Below are 21243 nucleotides of genomic sequence, written 5' to 3' on the forward strand. Positions count from 1 at the left end.
TGCTTCTGTATTGGATAACTCAATTATGTGAAGATGTCACTTGAAATTAATTTGTAAATTTAATTCCAATAAGGATGGAGTATGGGAAAGAAACTTATCATTAGAAGTCTAATATTCACCTGAAAGAATAAGCAGGCAATAATAATAAAATACATTTTTAGGAAAAATAATTAGTATGGGACTTGTACCATTATAAAGTGCATTATAAAGCCACAGTAATTAAAATATTATAGCCCCGGTACAAAATTAATGGGTAAAGTAGCTCAGAAATAGTTCCAAATATACGTGGGACTTTTAGTATATGATAAAAATAGCGTTTCAAGTCAGAAAAAAATGGGCATGCAAACAAGGTATTAGAACAACTGAGAAAACAGTTTTTATTGGGAGAAAACATTGTTAGATCTTGATCTCATATTGCATTCTAAAAGAACTTTCAGGTTGTTTAAAGAGTAAACTATAAATGTGGTTTTTAACTTTAGAAGATTCAAGCCTTTACTAAACAATCAGAGTGATTTTTAAAATACAGTAAAATATATTGTGGTATCTTTTTTGCCATGTCTCTTTCAAATACATTACAGCATTCTGTGTATTAAATTTTTAATGTTTTGGTAACTAGTACTCACTCAAATGTTCTGATACCGATTTTTGTTGTCCTAGTTTTAAAAGTCATATACATGATATTAACAAATGTAGAAAAATTGAGGTATTTATATTTAGAATTTTTTAGATTTCAGTGCTAAGGTATTAACTTTATAAATAGAGCAGGAATAAATTATTTTGTATATGTAACAATCATGTGCTCTTTAAAATTATATCATGGATTATGGTTTTGATAATTTATTTGTATTTGGATATGCTATTAATAATATTTATATCCTGTGACCTTAAAAATTCAAATTCAAGTTTTAGAATTTATACTACAGAAGATAACAATACAAATACATAAGTATGTACAAGGATGTGTATTGCAGCATGTTTTTGTAATATAAAGAAGTTGAAAACAGATTTGTTTATTAGTAAATAATTAAATAAGTCATGGGATTATACTTATAATTAATTACACCCGTTAAAAAGAATGAGCTTGCATGCAGCTCAATAACAAAAAAATAAACAACCCAATCCAAAAATGGGGAGAAGACCTAAATAGACATTTCTCCAAAGAAGATATACAGATTGCCAACAAATACATGAAAGAATGCTCAACATCCTTAATCATTAGAGAAATGCAAATCAAAACTACAATGAGGTATCATCTCACACCGGTCAGAATGGCCATCATCAAAAAATCTAGAAACAAGAAATGCTGGAGAGGGTGTGGAGAAAAGGGAACACTCTTGCACTATTGGTGGGAATGTAAATTGATACAGCCACTATGGAGAACAGTATGGAGGTTCCTTAAAAAACTAAAAATAGAACTACCATGTGACCCAGCAATCTCACTACTGGGCATATACCCTGAGAAAACCATAACTCAAAAAGAGTCATGTACCAAAATGTTCATTGCAGCTCTATTTACAGTAGCCAGGACATGGAAGCAACCTAAGTGTCCATCATCGGATGAATGGATAAAGAAGATGTGACACATATATACAATGGAATATTACTCAGCCATAAAAAGAAACGAAATGGAGGTATTTGTAGTGAGGTGGATGGAGTTAGAGTCTGTCATACAGAGTGAAGTAAGTCAGAAAGAGAAAAACAAATACAGTATGCTAACACATACATATGGAATCTAAGGGATTAAAAAAAAAAAAAAGGGTCATGAAGAACCTAGTGGCAGGATGGGAATAAAGACACAGACCTACTAGAGAATGGACTTGAGGATATGGGGAGGGGGAAGGGTAAGCTGTGACAGGGTGAGAGAGTGGCATGGACATATATACACTACCAAACGTAAAATAGATAGCTTGTGGGGAGCAACCGCATAGCGCAGGGAGATCAGCTCTGTGCTTTGTGACTGCCTGGGGGGGTGGGCTGGGGAGGGTGGGAGGGAGGGAGATGCAGGAGGGAGGAGATGCGGGAATATATGTATATGTATGACTGATTCACTTTGTTATAGAGCAGAAAGTAACACACCATTGTAAAGCAATTATACTCCAATAAAGATGTTTAAAAAAAAAAAAAAAAAGAATGAGCTTGAACTATGGGTCTTTCATATATTTTTGACAATTGAAAAAGCAATTATAGAATACTATGTACAATGAACACAACTATATTTAAACTGTATACACACACATACACATACATGCATATACGTAAACATATATGTGAAGAAAAATACATACCAAATGGTTAACTCTGTTTATCTTTGTGGGTGGGGGAGGTAGTTAGGTTAAGTTCCTTTTTTTAGTAGATATATACTATTTATAATAACTTTTAAAATTATTTAATAATTGAATATCAACTATTCATATTTATAGCTAAGGATATTTGTAAAATTAGAGGTAATAGTTGGGGTACAGAGGAAGAATAGCTTTTTAAGTTTCCAGTAAATAAAAACCAAAAATCAATCATTATTAAAATTCAGCAGTGGAAATAAAGGAGTTTTGTGGGTTTTTTTTTAAGTTCCTATTTTGTTTATTTTGGAAGATAAGTCCTTTCTGTCACCACTAGAATGAAATTGTGGTTTTCTTCTTTACATGGTAGTATATTTATTGAAAGTATTTACCTCCTTTTCTGGAGTACTTCTCAAAGAGGACGTAAAATTCAGTCTATTTTTCCTCAATCTTGTGGCCTGCTGAACTCATTAGCGATAATGAGGTGGTAGAAGGAGATGTTGTAAGTAATATCAACAAAACAGCCCCTTTTGTTTATACTTTCATAAGAGACTTGGGATAAAAGGGAACTATTAAAGGGAGATTCAAATGTTAAAATTTATCCCTAAAAACTTATTTCCGGAGAAAATAACGTGGGCATTGCTTTAACTTTTTATACTTTATTTGAAGCTTAATAAAAATGGAACCTACTTTATTTTTCAGGTACTTTGTAAATAAAAACCATTTTTATTATCAGTAGCTATTTAGGTTTCTTTTTTTTTTTGACTTCCAGAGACTTGACTTGACTTAGTAGGAACTCTCAGAGCAAGTGCTATATAGCAAGCCTGGAATATTTTTAGTCTTCTTTTTTTCTTTTTCTTTTTTGAATTTCCTGTTTGTATTCTTCACCTAATTTTTTTTTTTTTAATTTATTTTTGGTTGCGTTGGGTCTTTGTTGCTGTGTGCGGGCTTTCTCTAGTTGTGGCAAGCGGGGGCTACTCTTGGTTGCGGTGTGTGGACTTCTCCTTGCGGTGGCTTCTCTTGTTGTGGAGCATGGGCCGTAGGTGTATGGGCTTCAGTAGTTGTGGTACATGGGCTCAGTAGTTGTGGCTCGCGGGCTCTAGAGCACAGGCTCAGTAGTTGTGGTGCACAGGCTTAGCTGCTCCGCGGCATGTGGGATCCTCCCGGACCAGGGCGCGAACGCGTGTCCCCTGCATTGGCAGGCAGACTCCCAACCACTGCACCACCTGGGAAGCCCCTAGTCTTCTTGCTAATGGGAATTTTGTAGCTAGCTTTGAAAGAGTGTTCTCTACATCATAGCCAGGTAAGCCTTTCAAACCTTTAATCTTATCCTCAGTCACTTTCCATACTTAATGTAGACTAGAAGGTCTTGTTTATTATAACATCAGCCCATGCCTCTCTCTCTCTGCCCTCAACTTCGCCCCTTGCTGTCTGTGCTCCTAACCACTTGGATATTCTTTCAGATTCTACATCTTCCTATGTTATTTTCTTGCCACAGAACCTTTTTATATGCTGTTCCCTCTTTCAAGAATGTTCCTTCACTACTCCCCTTGACTCCTACTGATCTTTGATATCTCAGTTTAAGTGCTACCTCAGAGAAACCTTCATCAGCACTAGGTTTCCTTTGTTTTACGCTTTCATGTACCTTTCCTTCTTACTCCTTATCTCTTTGCAAAAATGTGTTTAGCCTCCTCTACTAGATAAGTGCCCCATTAGAGTGAGTCTACATCTGATTCTGTTTACCATTGTATTTCCAGCTCCTAGCATAATGGCAGGTATATAGTTTTCGCTTAAGAAATACTTATGGGGGGCTTCCCTGGTGGCGCAGTGGTTGAGAGACTGCCTGCCGATGCAGGGGACACGGGTTCGAGCCGTGGTCTGGGAGGATCCCACATGCCGTGGAGCAACTGGGCCCGTGAGCCACAATTGCTGAGCCTGCACGTCTGGAGCCTGTGCTCCGCAACAGGAGAGGCCACGATAACGAGAGGCCCGCGCACCGCGATGAGGAGTGGCCCCCGCTTGCCACAACTAGAGAAAGCCCTCGCACGGAAGCGAAGACCCAACACAGCCAAAAAAATAAATAAATAAATAAATAAATAAAAATTAAAAAAAAAAAAAAGAAAGAAATACTTATGGGGGACTTCCCTGGTGGTCCAGTGGTTAAGAATCTGCCTTCCAATGCAGGGGATGTGGGTTCGATCCTTGGTCAGGGAACTAAGATCCCACATGCTGCGGGACAACTAGAGAGCCCACGTGCCACAACTAAGATCCGACACAGACAAAAATAATAATAAATGAAAGAGAGAAAGAAAGAAAGAAAGAAATATTTATGGAATGGATTGATGAATTTCTGACTGAATCCTTCCTTTGCTTTTTGGTCAGTTGCCTCCTTGGGTTCTTTCTGAGAAGCTTCCAGGGGCAACTGCCTTAGGATATTTAGCCCATTATTTATAACTGAAAGTTATAATGTACGATGGATCTAGGCTTGTTATTTTATTTTTTATAGTTAAATTTTTTTTAAAGAGGTGTAATTTGCATAGAGTAAGATACACAGTAATCATAATTATGTCATGGAGTCCGTTTTTAGGTGAAGTACTAGGTTATACAGAGTATTTAGTACCACTTAACTAATTGGTACTTGAAAGAAAAAAAGAAAATTCTGACAGTGATTTGAACAATCATTGTAGTAAATATAGGAACCTTACAAAATGACTTCTTTGAAGGACATTATCATTAGGAAGTGTAGTTGTGCTCTATTTCATAAAGTTATTTTTAAGAGTCTCATTTCTTCACGAGTTTATAACTTGGGAGTCCATATCTATTAATGGGCTTTAGTGAATCAGTGAACTTCCTGAAATTATTTGTAAAACCATGTTCATGCAGGCATCATATTTATCTTTTTCTGAAGTAGGGATCAGTACATAGTTTTGCTCAGCTATCAAAGGGGGTCTGTGACTTTGTGCTTTTGCCCCCCCGCAAAAAGGTTAAGAACGTTGTTTTATATCATGTATATTATAATTTGTATGTAGAGTTAGTTCATCGATCCTTTTTTTTTCCCCCTTGAAGTTCATTATGGAACACTTCAAACCTATAACAAAGTAGAGTGAATAGTGTAATGAAACTTGTATACCAGTTAGCTTCAGTGGTTATCAACTTACGACCAGTCATATTTTATCTATACCCAATGCACTCTCCTCCTTTGGCTACCCTCATCCCGATTATTTTGAAGCAAGTCCCAGGGCTTCCCTGGTGGCGCAGTGGTTAGGAATCCACCTGCCAATGCAGGGGACACGGGTTCGAGCCCTCGTCCGGGAAGATCCCACATGCTGCGGAGCAACTAAGCCCGTGCGCCACAACTATTGAGCCTGCGCTCTAGAGCCCATGCTTCGCAACAAAAGAAAGCACCGCAATGAGAAACCCGAGCACCACGACAAAGAGTAGCCCACGCTCTCCGCAACTAGAGAAAGCCCGCGTACAGCAACGAAGACCCAATGCAGCCAAAAATAAATAAATTTTAAAATATATATATTTAAAAAAAAAGAGCAAATCCCAGATATCATTTCACCAGTAAATATTTCAGTGTGAATCTTGTAAGAGATAAACAGTATTTTAAAAAACCTAACTATAGGGACTTCTCTGGCTGTCCAGTTGCTAAGATTCTACGCTTCCACTGCCGGGGCGGGGTGGGGTGGGGGGGCATGGGGGACGAGTTCGATCCCTGGTTGGGGCACTAAGATCCCACGTGCCACACGGTGTGGCCAAAATAATAAATAAATTGTATTTAAAAAATAAATAAGTAAAAAGCCTAACTATAATACCATTATCAAATATAAAAGTAACCTATCATAATTCCTTGATTTAGTATCATCCAGTATTAAGTAATAAGTCATGTTTAACCTTTTCCAATTGTGTTATGCTCTTTTTTATTGTTTGAATCAGAGTCCAAATAAGATTCATACTTTGGTTCTTGATTTTTTTAAACATATCTTTTAATCTGCTGTCTCTTTTTTCCTCTTGCGATTTATTTGAATAAATCCACCAGTCCATCTTAAGAGCATTTGCTACTTGAGAATAAGGGGCATTTCTTACTCCTTTTTGTACTCCTCGCTTACATAATCCTTGGTATAGTGCATTATATATGGATATTTAGGGAATGGGGGGGGTTAGAAAATCTGATTTCTTTTTTTTAGATAGAAATTTATTATGGAATATGACACATATTGTCTTTTTGATAAATATTGTCTTTTTAATAAAGGAACTTTCATTTCAGTTGCTTTGGAGACATTTCCCTCCCTGCCCAAGAAATTCCTTCTTTCTTTTGGTTACCTTTTGAACCTTAAATTTAAAACCAAAAACCTTCTGTTGTTTGTCTCACTTAAATAATACATACCAATTTTTTTTTTTATATTTCAAAGTTACATAATTAGAATATCCTCAGTAATCCTTCCCTAAGAGGCCAACACTTAATAGTTTAGTATATATATTTTTCCTCCCAGCTTTTTCACATTTATATAATTTTTAGTGGAATTATTATAGGTTATATACTGTTGTACAACTTGCTTTTTCTATCTGGCCATTTTTCCATTTTAGAAAACATAAATCTACCTCCTTCAAAGGCCTTATTTCATATTATATATATATATATATATATGTTTAAAATCCGTTTGCTGTACATATGACCCTTGATTTCTAACTTTTTTACCTTTGTAAAGATCTGTCACAGTGTTCTATCATGTATAACTTTTTCCAGTTGTATGTGCCAGTTGTATATTTGGTAAAAGCTCTAGGCATAGACTGTGCATTTGTCTTGGGTAATGTGCAGTTTGATTTTACTTAGTAAACTTGTTTTTGCTACTTTGGAGTATAATTGGAAAATAGATTTCAAACGTATCATTAAAAATAGAACTTATTTCTTATAAAGAGTTTTGTTTTAATTGAACACTAGTCTAAAAGTAAACCTCCTTATCTAAAATATACACTAGATGAGTTTCTCCTTTAGTGAAAGGCACACATCATTTACCTTTGATAGCTTCTGTAAGTAACACTGTCCTCAAGTTCAGTGCCTTTTTCTTTCAGAGAGAAAAGAGGAATAGAAGATAGAAGAAGATGCTGGGATCTGAACGTGGCGTTGTGGAAGAATGGTTATCAGAATTCAAGGTAAACTGGATTGAGGATAAGAATGTGTCATATGATTCTATATATCAGTAATTCAGTTATACATGTTCATGGAAAAACTGAAACAAAAGTTATGAAGTGTAGGAATGGCAAAATATGAAATAACATGTTTCTATAGCTGCACCTCTTTAAAAAGGCACTAATGTGAATAATGGCTAGAAGGTAACGTGAAAATGAAGCTAGTAAACTTGTTTTTGCTACTTTGGAGTATAATTGATATGGATTGATATCAATGGATTGATAAGGTGATATATACATTTTAAGATATATTCAATAAAAGAGGGGAAGCCTCCAAGCTTTAATAAGGCACAGAAATGAGATTTGTGCCTTATATTTTATTTCCTGCGATTAAAAAATCACTCATTAATTTGATTGAAAACTATATAATTTATAAACACTACGGAAATAAGTGTTTTGTGAACATAAAATACAAGAATTAGGGCTTCCCTGGTGGCGCAGTGGTTGGGAGTCTGCCTGCCAGTGCAGGGGATGCGGGTTCGAGCCCTGGTCTGGGAAGATCCCACATGCCGCGGAGCAACTAGGCCCATGAGCCACAACTACTGTGCCTGCGCGTCTGGAGCTTGTGCTCTGCAATGAGAGAGGCCACGACAGTGAGAGACCCGCGCACCGCGATGAAGAGTGGCCCCTGCTCGCTGCAACTAGAGAAAGCCCTCGCACAGAAACGAAGACCCAACACAGCTAAAAATAATTAATAAATAATAAATAAATAAATTTATTTAAAAAAAAAATACAAGAATTAAAATATATCCCACACTCAGGGACATCCCTGGCGGTCCAGTGGTTAAGGCTTCGCTTTCCAATGCAGGGGGTGTGGGTTCGATCCCTGGTCGGGGAGCTAAGATCCCACATGCCTTGTGGCCAAAAAACCAAAATGCAAAACTGAAGCAATATTGTACCAAATTCAATAAAAAGACTTAAAAAAAATGCACACCTCATTAAAAACAAAAGAATATATTGCACACTAATTTTTTAGACCAGATTATAAGGTGACTCATTTCAGCAAATCTTGGTGTAATGTGTGATTTCTAATCATTTCTCATTGTTGAGTAGTTAGAAGAATTGTATAACATCCTAACTAATTTGTTTTATTAGCTCTCATGGTTATTTCTTAAATTAATTATTTTTACTTTTCTTAGTTGATTCAATTATAAATCTTTTCAAGAGAAACTCATATAAAATAAAGTTTCTAACTTCTCAAATATTAAGTTCACTTTTGGTTTCCTTTGATGTTTTCTTTTAGGCATTACCTGACACTCAGATCACCAATTATGCAGCAACTTTACACCGGAAAAAAACACTGGTACCAGCCCTGTATAAAGTTATTCAAGATTCGAATAATGAGGTAGGAAGGTTTATAAGAAAAGTAATTTTAATGTAGTACATAATGAAATATGTGCATTAAAACACATACATGTAAGTTTTGCAGTTTTCCTTCTTTTTTTTAAATCCTTCCAGTGGGCTGGAAAACTTTCTTTCTGCTATTTTTCATTCTGATAGTTGCTTTGGCTTTCCCCATGACCTCCCTCTCCATATTTTTAAATGTTTTGATTAAATTTGTTCCTGTTGAGGACAGTATGTTTTGATTCTTGATTTGAGTGACCACCATCTCAGTAGATTTATTTAATTTGAAACTTTTCTCTGTTTCCTGTTCTGGAATGTTTCCTTTCCTGGAGTCCAAATTTTAACCATATACTGATTGAGATTTATTAATTTTAAATATTGTTTGCAGTCCTTTTATTGACAGTAAAGAACTATGTGTAATCACTCTAATCAGTGAATTCAGTCAAACTGGTAACATGAAATGATGCTGCTGTAAGTTTAGCTTGAAAATGATCAGAGAAAGCCTAAATGGTCAGGATCAGTAAACTTAAAATAACAGTTTCCTATTATTTAGCCTGTACTAGAAGGGAAAAAAAGTGCAGCTATTGGCTCTATGTGTTAACTTACGCAAAATACACACATTATCTTTCCATTAACACAACAGTATGACATACAGTTTTATCACCACTGGAGTCATGTATGCTTTAAAATGAAATGAAAGGAACACACAGGAAAGTAGCTTCTTATCTTCCCAGATACAGCCTCCAAGAGTGCCTCTGCTGTGTACTGGAGTGAGTTTGAAGAAGTTCAGGTAATCATCTCCTAACCAGCAGCTTAACTTAAAGTGCATCTTCATTTTTGTACTATCACTAAAAGCTTGCTTATTGACCTCTTTCTTTCCTATCTTCTAAACTTGGATTGGCTCTCAGTTGGGCTTGCATCTGTTGCTATTTGTAGCAGCAACCGCAGGATTCATTTGCTTCTTTTTCTCTTGCTATGTATTTTTGAATGTTTTATAACTTTAGGTATGGTAATGGACATATATGCATATCCTTCTTGGTCAGGAGTTTTCAGAATTCTGTGTGAATATTGAATGTATGTATCCCTTGTTTTGCACTGTCTTAACATTAAGCTTTGCTTATTAAAATGCATTTGTTTTATGCTTTCTCTTTAAATTGTAAGCTCTTCATGGGCAGTGGTCGTATATTCTATATCTGTTAACATATATATCTGTTAATTCCCTAGAATCCAGTATTTCATCATGTGCGTAATGAACACTTAATAAATATTGATTAGAAGAATAGTGAAATACATGGAATTCTCTGGCGGTCCAGTGGTTGAGACTCCACGATTTCACTGCCAAGGGCACGGGTTCAGTCTCTGGTTGGGGAAGTGAGATCCCGCAAGCCACGCGGCCAAAAAAAAAAAAAAAAAAATCACCGGGGGAAAAAAAAAGAATAGTAAAATACAAAATGAGATTCTAAAATGCTATCATTTTCATTAGGACTCACAAGTATATAAAATGTATTGGCTTCCTTTTTTTCTTTTAATGCTTTGGAAGCTGTGATATTACAAGAATTAACTCACTTTATATTGTCATACTTCATAATACTAATGTGTGAGACTTTGTCAAGGCTAGAAATAGAAAAATTACAACTTGAGAGACTCAAGCTCAAGACCCAGCAGTCATTATAATCAGCCAGTTACTAGAGCAGGTCTGTCTTTCCATCCTTTCTCCTGTCAGGTCGTAAGATTCTAACCATGCGTTCATACTTCAGAAAAACAGAGTGTTAAGTTCCGTAGAATCTCAAAGCAATTCTGGACTTCAGTTCTAGAAGGAGAACCCTTTTAGTCCTGATTTTGTTATATTCTGAAACATAAATGTATTATTTACTTAATAAGAAACAATTTTGCCTTAAATACCATAAAAGTTCTTAAGAAAGTATATTTCCTAGAAGTTCTTTTTTTGTGTTTTGTTTTGTTTTTTGGCCATGCCACATTACACGGCTTGGGAGATCTTAGTTCCCCAACCCGGGATCGAACCCGGGCCGCGGCAGTGAAAGCGCTGAGTCCTAACCACTGGACCACCAGGGAATTCCCAAAGAAGTTTAATATTACATATTATGGCCAACCTGTACTACAGCTCAAGTCTTAATCTCTAGACCAACATGTTGCTTTATTTTTCTCCTTTCCCTCCTTCCAGATCCCTTAGTCACTCTAGCAGTTCTTCCACTTCAAGGAGACCATTAACCCTATTGCTTTTTTATGATTTGATTGTCCTTCTGCCTCCCTTCAAATGTCTCACTTCCTTCAAATGTCTCACTTGCCTCTTTTCTTAGCTAAATTTTCTTGATCCATCATTACAGTCATTCCCTTGCAAACATTCTGAGCTCCTTTGCCTTTCATTCCCTTAGTTCATATTCTTTGGGCAAAATCTCAACACTGGATAAAACCCAGCCATCCACTTCATGCCTGTACCTGAGTGGTTGAACGTACCTGGAAAAAACACAATTTTGTTGACTTTTTCCATTTAAATGCAGGACTAAAAATCATAAATGAGCACATAATATTTCATTGGTACACTGTCCCAGTGTTCATTTTATACCTTCTCTTTCCTCATACTTACTGCCCTTCCTCCTCATTTTCAGTTTGCCTTCTGTGTCATTATAGAAGAAGAACATAGTTGGAAACTCTATTTTCCCATTCAAATCTACCAGTCTACCAGCATCTCTACCCACACTCTCCTGCCGTTTCTGCTGTTCGGTGGATGAAGTGTCTCAGGTTGTATCAAAGGCCATTTCTTCCACTTAGGCCTGGATCCCATCTTCTCTAACTACCTCAAAGATTGCTACTGCAGTTATCCCCTCCCTTTCCTCTGTCACTGATTTTTTTTTTCTTAAAACAGCAGTGTTTTTTTTTTAATTAATTTATTTTATTTATTTATTTTTGGCTACGTTGGGTCTTCATTGCTGTGTGAGGGCTTTCTCTAGTTGTGGCGAGCAGGGGCTACTCTTCATTGTGGTGCACAGGCTTCTCATTGCGGTGGCTTCTCTTGTTGCGGAGCACGGGCTCTAGGCGTGCGGACTTCAGTAGTTGTGGCACGCAGGCTCAGTAGTTGTGGCTCGCAGGCTCTAGAGTGCAGGCTCAGTAGTTGTGGCGCACAGGCTTAGCTGCTCTGTGGCACGTGGGATCTTCTCGGACCAGGGCTCAAACCCATGTGCCCTGCATTGGCAGGCAGATTCTTAACCACTGTGCCACCAGGGAAGTCCCTGTCACTGATTTTTTTTTTTCCCTTTCTGATGAAAGGAATATGATAAACAACAATATTCCATTTTTTTAAAAACCTTCTTTGATTTGCCTCCTATTTTATTATCTACCCCATTTTTCTGTCCTTCTTCCCAATGAACTTTATAAAGTATTGCTTATTCATAGTCTCTGTCTACTTGTGCCCGTTTCCTCACCTCATATTTTTTCTTTAACCTACTCATATTTGGGTTCAGTTTCCATTATTCCACCCAAACTGCTCTCAATGCATTCATCATATGGCATGCCTCTTAGTAATTATCATGTCAAAACTATTTGCTAAGTTTGGGGAAGGTGTAAATTATTCTTAAGCTTTTTTTTAAGGAGATAATGATTTTTAACACCTTTTGCTGTGGGTGATAGCGCCATTTAGGGGAGGTCATTTCTGATACTGAGAAATTGAGAACATGATGGCATGATAACATATGCTTAGAATTAAAGATTTTAACAGAGCACATTGGCAAGTTTTTAACAGTCTTATTTTGCAGTGGAGCTGATGAAAATTTACTGGATTGCCAGCCACTCCTCCTCCCTCCTTTTAAAAAAAAGCAGAGTAATAATTTTGGTAACTGTATTTCTTTGCAGTGCTTATTAAAATATAGTCTCTACATGCCAATATACTTGCTGCTGAGGAAGGAAAATAAGGTCTTTATAACATAGACAAATTGTAATTGTACCATGGCCAATGAAATTTAGAGAAGGCAGTTTTAGAGTCTTTTACTAAAGAGGAAAGTAGATTTGAAACATGGACATATATTTTTAATACATAAATTTATGAGAGCAACAATGTTTAATTGTCCTAAGGAGCTGAATATTGTTGTCAGTACTTTAAAAAGTTGCCAGCAGTTGACCATTTTCAAAAGTTTATTACTTCATTATTGGCACTACATGGACTACACTATTTGTAATTAAACAACGCTCACCTCCTCCTCCACTGCCATCCTGGTATAAGAAATGCGGTATAGTGAGAACATCAACTTGGTGTCAGAAGATCTGAATTCTGGTGTCTTTCTCCGCTACTAATTTCTGTAACCTTGGGCAAATTGTCTGACTGGTCTAGACTTCAGTGTAAGGGAGAGTTGGAATGTTTTTTAATATTTTAAATCCTATGAGAGTGATTTCATATAAAGAGCTTAGTAGTTACTAGACTAGGTGTGTAAATTTTTTTAGCTTTAGAGTTGTTAAGAGCTAAGCTTAAGTCATCTAAGTATATTAACTGTACAATCAACATAGGATTTGTTGACTTTTAATTTACAATTTTGAAAGTAATGACTTTATTCTGGAGTGTTAGATTATTACAGACATATATAACTACATTCAAGCAGATATACAAGTGTATATATATATATTATTATAATCATTCAGAATAGAAGTAAGCATATAAATTACTGAATCGTTCCTTTTTTTTAAAAGCTAGTATTACACTATTATATATAAAGTAGATAACTAATAAAGACCTACTGAATAGCACAGGGAACTCTACTCAATACTCTGTGAGGACCTATATGGAAAAGAATCTGAAAAGAGTGGCTATATATATATATATATATATATATATATATATATATATGTACATGTGTATAACTGATTCACTGTGTTGTACACCTGAAACACAACATTGTAAATCAACTGTACTCCAATAAAAATTTTTTTAAAACAAAACAAAAATAGCTAGTGTTAAATTTTTTTATAGTTTCCTCTCAGTGTTTTATCTGCATTTTAAAATCATAGCCAGTTTTGTGTAGTCTGCAGTTATTCTAACAAAACCAGTCTAAATTAGCAGTACAAGTTTAGGGGAAAAGGGGAGGTTTGTCTAAACTGCTCATTTTCTTCAGTTTTTAAGATTATGAAGTTCCTTATAAGTCATATTGTGTAATATCATATGAAAAATTATCCAGTTAAACATTGGAAAAGCTATTTCTGTATACTTATACTTCCTCCTTTTCAAAATCTTTCCAGTAAATATAATTAGTAGAATTTGTCAGTCTTAAAACATAGAAGTAATCTGTTTTACTTGTATGTATTTAAAATATTAACTAGCATTTTGGATGTCCAAATATTATGTATTGCCAAATAATTTGTTTAAATCATAGTCTTAAGTTGAGATTTAAAGTTTATTTCCAACAAGATTATTTGAAATTATTTTCTTCCAATAGAAACTTTTAAAAATGGAGGATAGTAAGGGTTGGTAATAACAGAAAAGGAAACTCACTAAATATAAAGTAGTACATTGGTTAAAGAACTAATTATCTAATAAGTTTAATAGTACAGTGTATTGAAAGATATGTTGATATTATCTGGGCACAAAGTACTTCTTGCAGTTACTGGATTGGTCAGTTTAATGTGTAGTCTCTGAGTATAAATAGAGATTGAGGTTTTGGTTGCATTGGTTCAGAATAAGCAAAAATTAATGTTGAGAATTTATTTTTAAAATATTATACAAGTATATGTGCCTAAAAAAAAAAAAATTACAGTTACAGCCAAAGGAATGGAAATAGCTGATGCACTTTATTTTCTTCTTAGCTCCTGGAGCCTGTCTGCCACCAGCTGTTTGAGCTCTACCGCAGCTCTGAAGTTCGACTTAAGAGGTTCACACTGCAGTTCTTGCCAGAATTGATGTGGGTTTATTTGCGGCTTACAGTTAGCCGAGACAGACAGAGTAATGGTTGCATTGAAGCACTTCTTTTAGGAATTTACAATTTGGTAAGTGGAAAATGGTAGTTTGGGAAACTTTAAGTATTTTTTAAAGTCCTCTGAAATAATACTTGAAGAATATTTAGAGGAAAATAAATTTAAATGTCTCTTGAATAACTTATTTGAGTTAATTAAATTGAGTACAGAGGTGTTTAATAAGTAATTGCTGGTAATGCATTTTATAAAGTAGGTGAAACTATTATAATTGATAGCATTATTAATATTTTATGGCTTATTTTTCTAATTATTTTGTTTGACTAATATTTATAAATGCCTTGCATTTAATTTTTTAAATTTATTTTTAATCATTTGATAAAACATTATGTATTTGATACTACATTATTTATGAAACTTTTTTCTTCTAAGGAATTCTTAAGTACCTTAAACATTATTATTCTATTTTTTTTTTTTTTCCTCATGGTGCCCAGTTTAGAACATTGGTATTGAAATTCCTGCCCTTTGAATTCTTATATTCTGTGTATTCACTCTAAACAGACACTCCACATATTAAAGTTAAGTTTGTAGTTGAGAGGTACCTCAACCAAAGTACCTCACAAAACATTGACTCTCACAAAAAATAAATATTCTTCTGCACCAGTGCTCATTCCTCTTAAGTATTATCCCTTAAAAAATCATTTAAAAACATTTCCATCACTAGAATCTGAAGGACGGAGCCTGGCCTGTGGAATCACTTGTATTTTGTTCAAAATCAGGTCCTGTCACTTACTGGCTGTTTTAAATTTAAGCAAGTTACTTAATATCTTGACTTCAGTTGCCTCATCCTGTAAAACAGAAATAAAACATTGTTAGTAGGATTAAAAGCGATTAGAAGAACCCAACATGTTTCCTGAGGTGTTTATCGAATGTTTACCACTATTATTATAAATAGTAGTAGTAATAGTTGTATCACAATTAAAGATGAGTTTTTTTAATGAAAAGCTGGTGTAGGTATAAAATTCTTTATTTTGCTACCTTGCCTGATTTTTTATTTTAAAGTAGGAAATTTGTTTCACATATCACTGTGTTTCTAGTGCTTAGCAAGGCACTTAGTAAATGTTGATTTAATAATTGAGTTTAGTGTTTTAGATTATGTTTGACATTAAGCTATCATTTGTCTTGTTTAGTGTAATAAAATTCAGTAGTGGGACAAATGAAGCAAAAAATTTTGTATAGTGGGATGCCTGACAAGTTCTTGACAGTACTTGTTGGTGCTATGGTTTAATTATCTTTCGGTGTCTCAAAAATAGTGTACTGTTTTAAAAATGCTCAATTATATATCAGAAATGTAACGTCAGGTTTCTGTCTTCTTTTAATTCCCTTGATACCTGTGTTCTCTCTTCTCTGTGGTTCTCGATTTTTCTTACCACACTGGATTTCTTTTATATATTCATTTCTCTTTTTTCTTCTTTTCTCACTCCAGCACTTCTCCCTTGCTTCAGTAGCCCAAGAGAGAGTTTTATATTGCCCTCAACTTAAAAAAATTTCATAACATTCTTCTCCACAGATATATACACAGATATAAATAAAAAGTATTTGGCTTAGTTTGAAATTTAGGAATAAAAATTAAAATTTTATTGCCTAACTTAAATCAGGCCCATTCATCTTAGCATAGATGTTCTCTGAGGCACAGTGGCCCAGATGTGGTGGTAACTATTTTGCCTACAGAGTAGTTAAATGATCTTTCTAGGGATTTTTAAACCATTTTCCTGCCAAAATTAGAGGTATGGCCATTGTTCACATGTAATTGGTACTCTCCTATGACATACGAAACCCCAAAACTAGCCCTATAGGGAAGTTCTTTTGGGTTTGTGTCTTGGTGATGATGGTTGTTTTTTTTTCCTGTTGTTTCTTCCTCTTATGCTGTGCAACTACTCAGTCTCTCTCTGACTACCTTCCTTCTAGGGCAGTCTTCTCTGTCTGGATTTTATGCCAGTTATGTATACTAATATGAGTTTTAAAAGAAACAGACTAAAGACAGTAGAGAAAAGGAGTGATGCAGGAGGAGCATTTCCTCTCTCTAATTGCTGGCGTCTGTAGGCAGTTTTTTTTTTTTTAAACCTTATTAGATCTTTTATTATTTTATTTAATAGGATCTCATATCTATTTTTTTTGGGGGGGGGGGTGCTGCACTGGGTCTTCCTTGCTGCCCGCAGACTTTCTCTAGTTGCGGCGAGCGGGGGCTACTCTTCGTTGGTGGTGCGTGGACTTCTCATTACGGTGGCTTCTCTTGCTGTGGAGCACGGGCTCTAGGCATGTGGGCTTCAGTATTTGCGGTGCGTGGACTCAGTAGTTGTGGCTCATGGGCTCTAGAGCGCAGGCTCAGTAGTTGTGGCGCACCAGCTTAGTTGCTCCATGGCACGTGGGATCTTCCCGGACCAGGGCTCGAACCCGTGTCCCCTGCATTGGCAGGTGGATTCCCAACCACTGCACCACCAGGGAAGTCTGTAGGCAGATTTTTATTGATACCTGTAGAAGATTGGCGTGCCAGAGACTGTAGAAATAGATGCTGTTGACCTTTCCAGTGAAAGATAAAGTGCTTTTAAAAATCACAGGAATGTTTTTGTAGTCAGTAAAAACCACTTAAGTATGAACTTATGATTAATCACTTGGACTACTATTAATTATGTTAATATGTTGCTTATTTCAGGTCATTAATTTATTGCTGAATAATTGTAAGATTTTCTTTTAGTTAAGATTCATCCTGTGTTACAACAGTGTTTTTCATTTTTTTTAATGAATTTATTTATTTTATTTTTGCTGCGCGCGTGCTTTCTCTAGTTGTGGTGAGCAGGGGCTACTCTTCGTTGAGGTGTGCGGGCTTCACATTGTGGTGGCTTCTGTTGCGGAGCACGGGCTGTAGGTGCACAGGCTTCAGTAGTTGTGGCTCACGGGCTTAATTGCTCCGTGGCATGTGGGATCTTCCCTGACCAGGGCTCGAACCTGTGTCCCCTGCATTGGCAGGCAGATTCTTAACCACCACTGTGCCACCAGGGAAGCCCTGTTTTTCATATTTTAATAAGTGTGGGTTTCTTGGCTAAAACCTTTAATTTTAATTTTTATGTGGTGATTCTACCTTTCGCTTTCTGAGGAACCTCCATACTGTTTTCCATGGTGGCTATACCAACTTACATTCCCACCAACAGTGTAGGAGGGTTCCCTTTTCTCCATACCCTCTCCAGCATTTGTTATTTATAGACTTTTTAATGATGGCCATTCCGACCAGTCTGAGGTGGTATCTCGTAGTTTTGATTTGCATTTCTCTACTAATTAATGATGTTGAGCATCTTTTCATGTGCCTACTGGCCATCTGTATGTCTTCTTTGGAGAAGTGTCTATTAAGGTCTTCTACACGTTTTTCGATTGGGTTGATTGTTTTTTTTGTTTTGAGTTGTATGAGCTGTTTGTATATTTTGGAGATTAAGCCCTTGTCTGTCGCATCATTTGCAAATATTTTCTCCCATTCCAAAAATATGGAACACTTCACAAATTTGCATGTCATCCTTGTGCAGGGGCCATGCTAATCTTCTCTGTATCATTACAGTTTTAGTATATGTGCTGCCGAAGCGAGCAGTGATTTTAATCTTTTAAACTCAGTCATGTTTCAACTAAAAGATCTGATCACTTGTAATCTCCCTAGCCTGTATGTAAACTTATCATGAAATTTGTGTGCCTACTTCATGTTTTTGTTGTCATGGTGTATTTGATTGATTGTAGTATTATATCTTTCAGTGTCTCTCAAAGGATAACTCAACTACCAAAGTGTACAAATCTGCTAATAGGTTAGAAAAGATACACTAGGGTAATAATATTTTTATGTATTACTATATCTAAACATTCTCCTCAGTTGCCAGTGATATATTTGTTAAGAAAGTAGTTATTATTTCTTTTAATATAGTCCTGTGATTATTTTATTATCTCTGCATTTTTTTTTAACCATAGGAAATTGCTGATAAAGATGGGAACAATAAAGTTCTGTCTTTTACTATCCCTTCCTTATCCAAGCCTTCAATATACCATGAGGTAAGTAAGACTGCAAAGGTAGAATTTTTAAAAATTATGTTGAGTAAAAGTCAATTTCTTACTAGAGATAAATATTCCTAACACATCTTTACTGATTTGTTTCTTAATGGAGATGTTTGTTATTAGTGATATAAAGCTGAGCTGTTGTCAAGGGAGACAGAATGTAATTAATGGAAAATTTTCCTCTAGTTCTGGTTTATTTCTTTTTCATTCTTCTACCAGCATCATTTTTGGTCTTTTCTTTCAAAAATATTCTTTTAATTTTTTTGTCTTCTGTATTAATTAGAAATCATCTATGTTAGATTGATTTATTTTTATTATTTTTTAGGAAAATAATTACACTTCTGATTTTTGCTTATATTTATTTGGTTGAAGATTGTGAGAACACTGATAATTATATAGGTAGATGACTCCTGTTGAGCTGAACTCCTTCTGCCTGCTCTCTTTAAGGATATAGGCTTTGAATCAAGCTTCTTGTCTATAGTGGCCTTCAGTGCATAAACTTGTGAGGAAAGTGCTTAAAGAAACTTTACCAGTAGTCTAAAAATTTAAATCCATTTTCTTAGCAACAAACAGTATCCAGTTGCCTCATAGCTCTATGCAGCTATTTATTTTCTTAATTAATTCCCCTGGGACTTTGTTTTGTGTTGAAAATAGAATGCCTCCTATTTAACCAGGGCTGATTTTAGCATAGAACATTTCTGAGTAATAGATTTTAACTGTGTTCCATGTATCAAGTTATAAAATAAAATGGAGGGTAGTGAAAAGTTTACAAATGGATGGTTCTTCTAACTTTAGAAACATGAAATCAATTATATCACTATTAAAGAGACATTTGATGATAGTATTCTTGTTTGTGTTCCATAATTATAACTCTCTGCACCTTGCTTTCTTCAGTGTGGAATGAGATTAATGAGAGCACCAACCTTCCTGAAGTTAGAAAGACCTCCAGGTTTGAATGCATAGTCCCCAAGAGTGCTCTGAGTTCTGGAAACAAACAAATTAAAGTTGATGCATTTGTAGCCTTTATTCTTTTCAGCAACTTTTCTTATTCTGTCCTAAATATAGATTCATTCCATAATATTTCAAAAAACAAAGCAGTGTATTTTTAGTTTTATATAATGTATAAATATTTTTTAAAAGGAGCTGTAGAATGTATATAATAGAAAAATGGAAGAGGTTTTGAAACGGAAGAAATGGTCTGAAACTGTCTTTTGTTGAGACAGAATTAAATATCCTCACATGATATAGATTTTTACTTCATTTTAGAGACACAGTCTCATACTTTACCTTGTTTTTGTAGCCCTCAACAATTGGATCCATGGCTTTGACAGAAGGGGCATTGTGTCAGCATGATCTCATCAGGGTTGTTTACAGTGATCTTCATCCGCAGAGGGAAACATTCACTGCACAAAACCGGTAATGGTCAAAACTGTAGACAGTAAAAATTGTTAATTTATGCTTAATAGTTATCTACAATTATTTTGGTTCAGGTTTGGTGTGAGACGAGGCAAAAGTTAAATATGTCATACTAGTGAAATACATCATTGCAGTGAAATACTCATCCATAAACCTAGCAGCTCTTTGTTGATCAATAGAGAGTTGTTCACAGGGGCCCATCTAGGTGATAGGTAGAATCTGGCAGATTGTCAGGTGGTGCCAAAGTTGGCCCTAGGGAAAAAGAGGTTTCCTGCCTCCCTGCTTATGAGTACTATAAGTACTTCTTTCCATTCCCTTGGTAACATGTTTCTGCACAAACCATTTGCACCTTATTATGGAACTCTTCTGGCACTTATAATGGGACTCTTCTGGCACTTATTATGGAAATCTTCTGGTGTTTTTCTGACATCACCCAAGATATTATGGGTATTTCAGATTTTAGGATTATTTTATGTTTCAGTCATGGGGGCAGTCTCACTTCGTACCCATTGGTAAGCAGGTTGTCTCTCAGATAGAAATTTTCTGGTCCCAAATCCCAGAAGTTGTTGCTAGGTGGCACTTACTGGCTTCTGCCATAAGCTCAAGTCTGTATTCCACACAGGGCTATTGTTCAGCAAATTAATGACCTTGTAGGCTTGGGCAATCTTATTGATCCCAGTTTAGCATGTTCAATTAATATTAGAGGAAGGATGGATGGATTTACAGGCCTTCTGTTTTACAATACTAGATAGGGGAAGTGTTCCTCAGACACAGACACAGTATCTGTTCCCATAATGCATTCAGGTAAATGAGACACAGTCACTTCACATAAAGTTCACCCAAACTTTCACCTTAATCCTATCAATCATCGCAGTCTTATAGCCTTTCAATCTAGCCATTACCAACAAAGAGAGCCTGTGTCACCAGCCCCCACTCTAAACAACTTATCAGGTATGACATAGGTTACTTCCCAGAAGCTGAGGGCAAAGGCTAAAACTTTCTTTGGGCAAGGCCA

General features: G+C 35.6%; 1 protein-coding gene and 1 non-coding gene across 5 annotated transcripts in view; one reads left to right on the forward strand and one right to left on the reverse strand.

Moving 5' to 3' along the window:
* HYCC2 (hyccin PI4KA lipid kinase complex subunit 2) overlaps positions 1-21243 on the forward strand; it is a 71415-nt gene that overhangs the window by 21789 nt on the left and 28383 nt on the right. For 3 of the 4 annotated variants that reach the window (XM_059928464.1, XM_059928466.1, XM_059928465.1), the window contains 5 exons: positions 7353-7433; positions 8713-8814; positions 14619-14798; positions 18729-18809; positions 20113-20228. In XM_059928464.1, coding sequence (XP_059784447.1) covers positions 7383-7433; positions 8713-8814; positions 14619-14798; positions 18729-18809; positions 20113-20228 — 530 coding nt within the window. In that variant the 5' untranslated portion in view covers positions 7353-7382. Of the gene's footprint in view, positions 1-7352; positions 7434-8712; positions 8815-9547; positions 9604-14618; positions 14799-18728; positions 18810-20112; positions 20229-21243 lie in introns of those variants that run through there. The other variant, XM_059928467.1, reaches the window with a different exon arrangement.
* Positions 18254-18360, reverse strand: LOC132369425 (U6 spliceosomal RNA). The gene has a single exon (XR_009504400.1). It is a non-coding gene; the product is annotated as a U6 spliceosomal RNA (small nuclear RNA).

This window comes from Balaenoptera ricei, chromosome 7 (assembly GCF_028023285.1).
Source record: "Balaenoptera ricei isolate mBalRic1 chromosome 7, mBalRic1.hap2, whole genome shotgun sequence".
Lineage (NCBI taxonomy): Eukaryota > Metazoa > Chordata > Mammalia > Artiodactyla > Balaenopteridae > Balaenoptera > Balaenoptera ricei.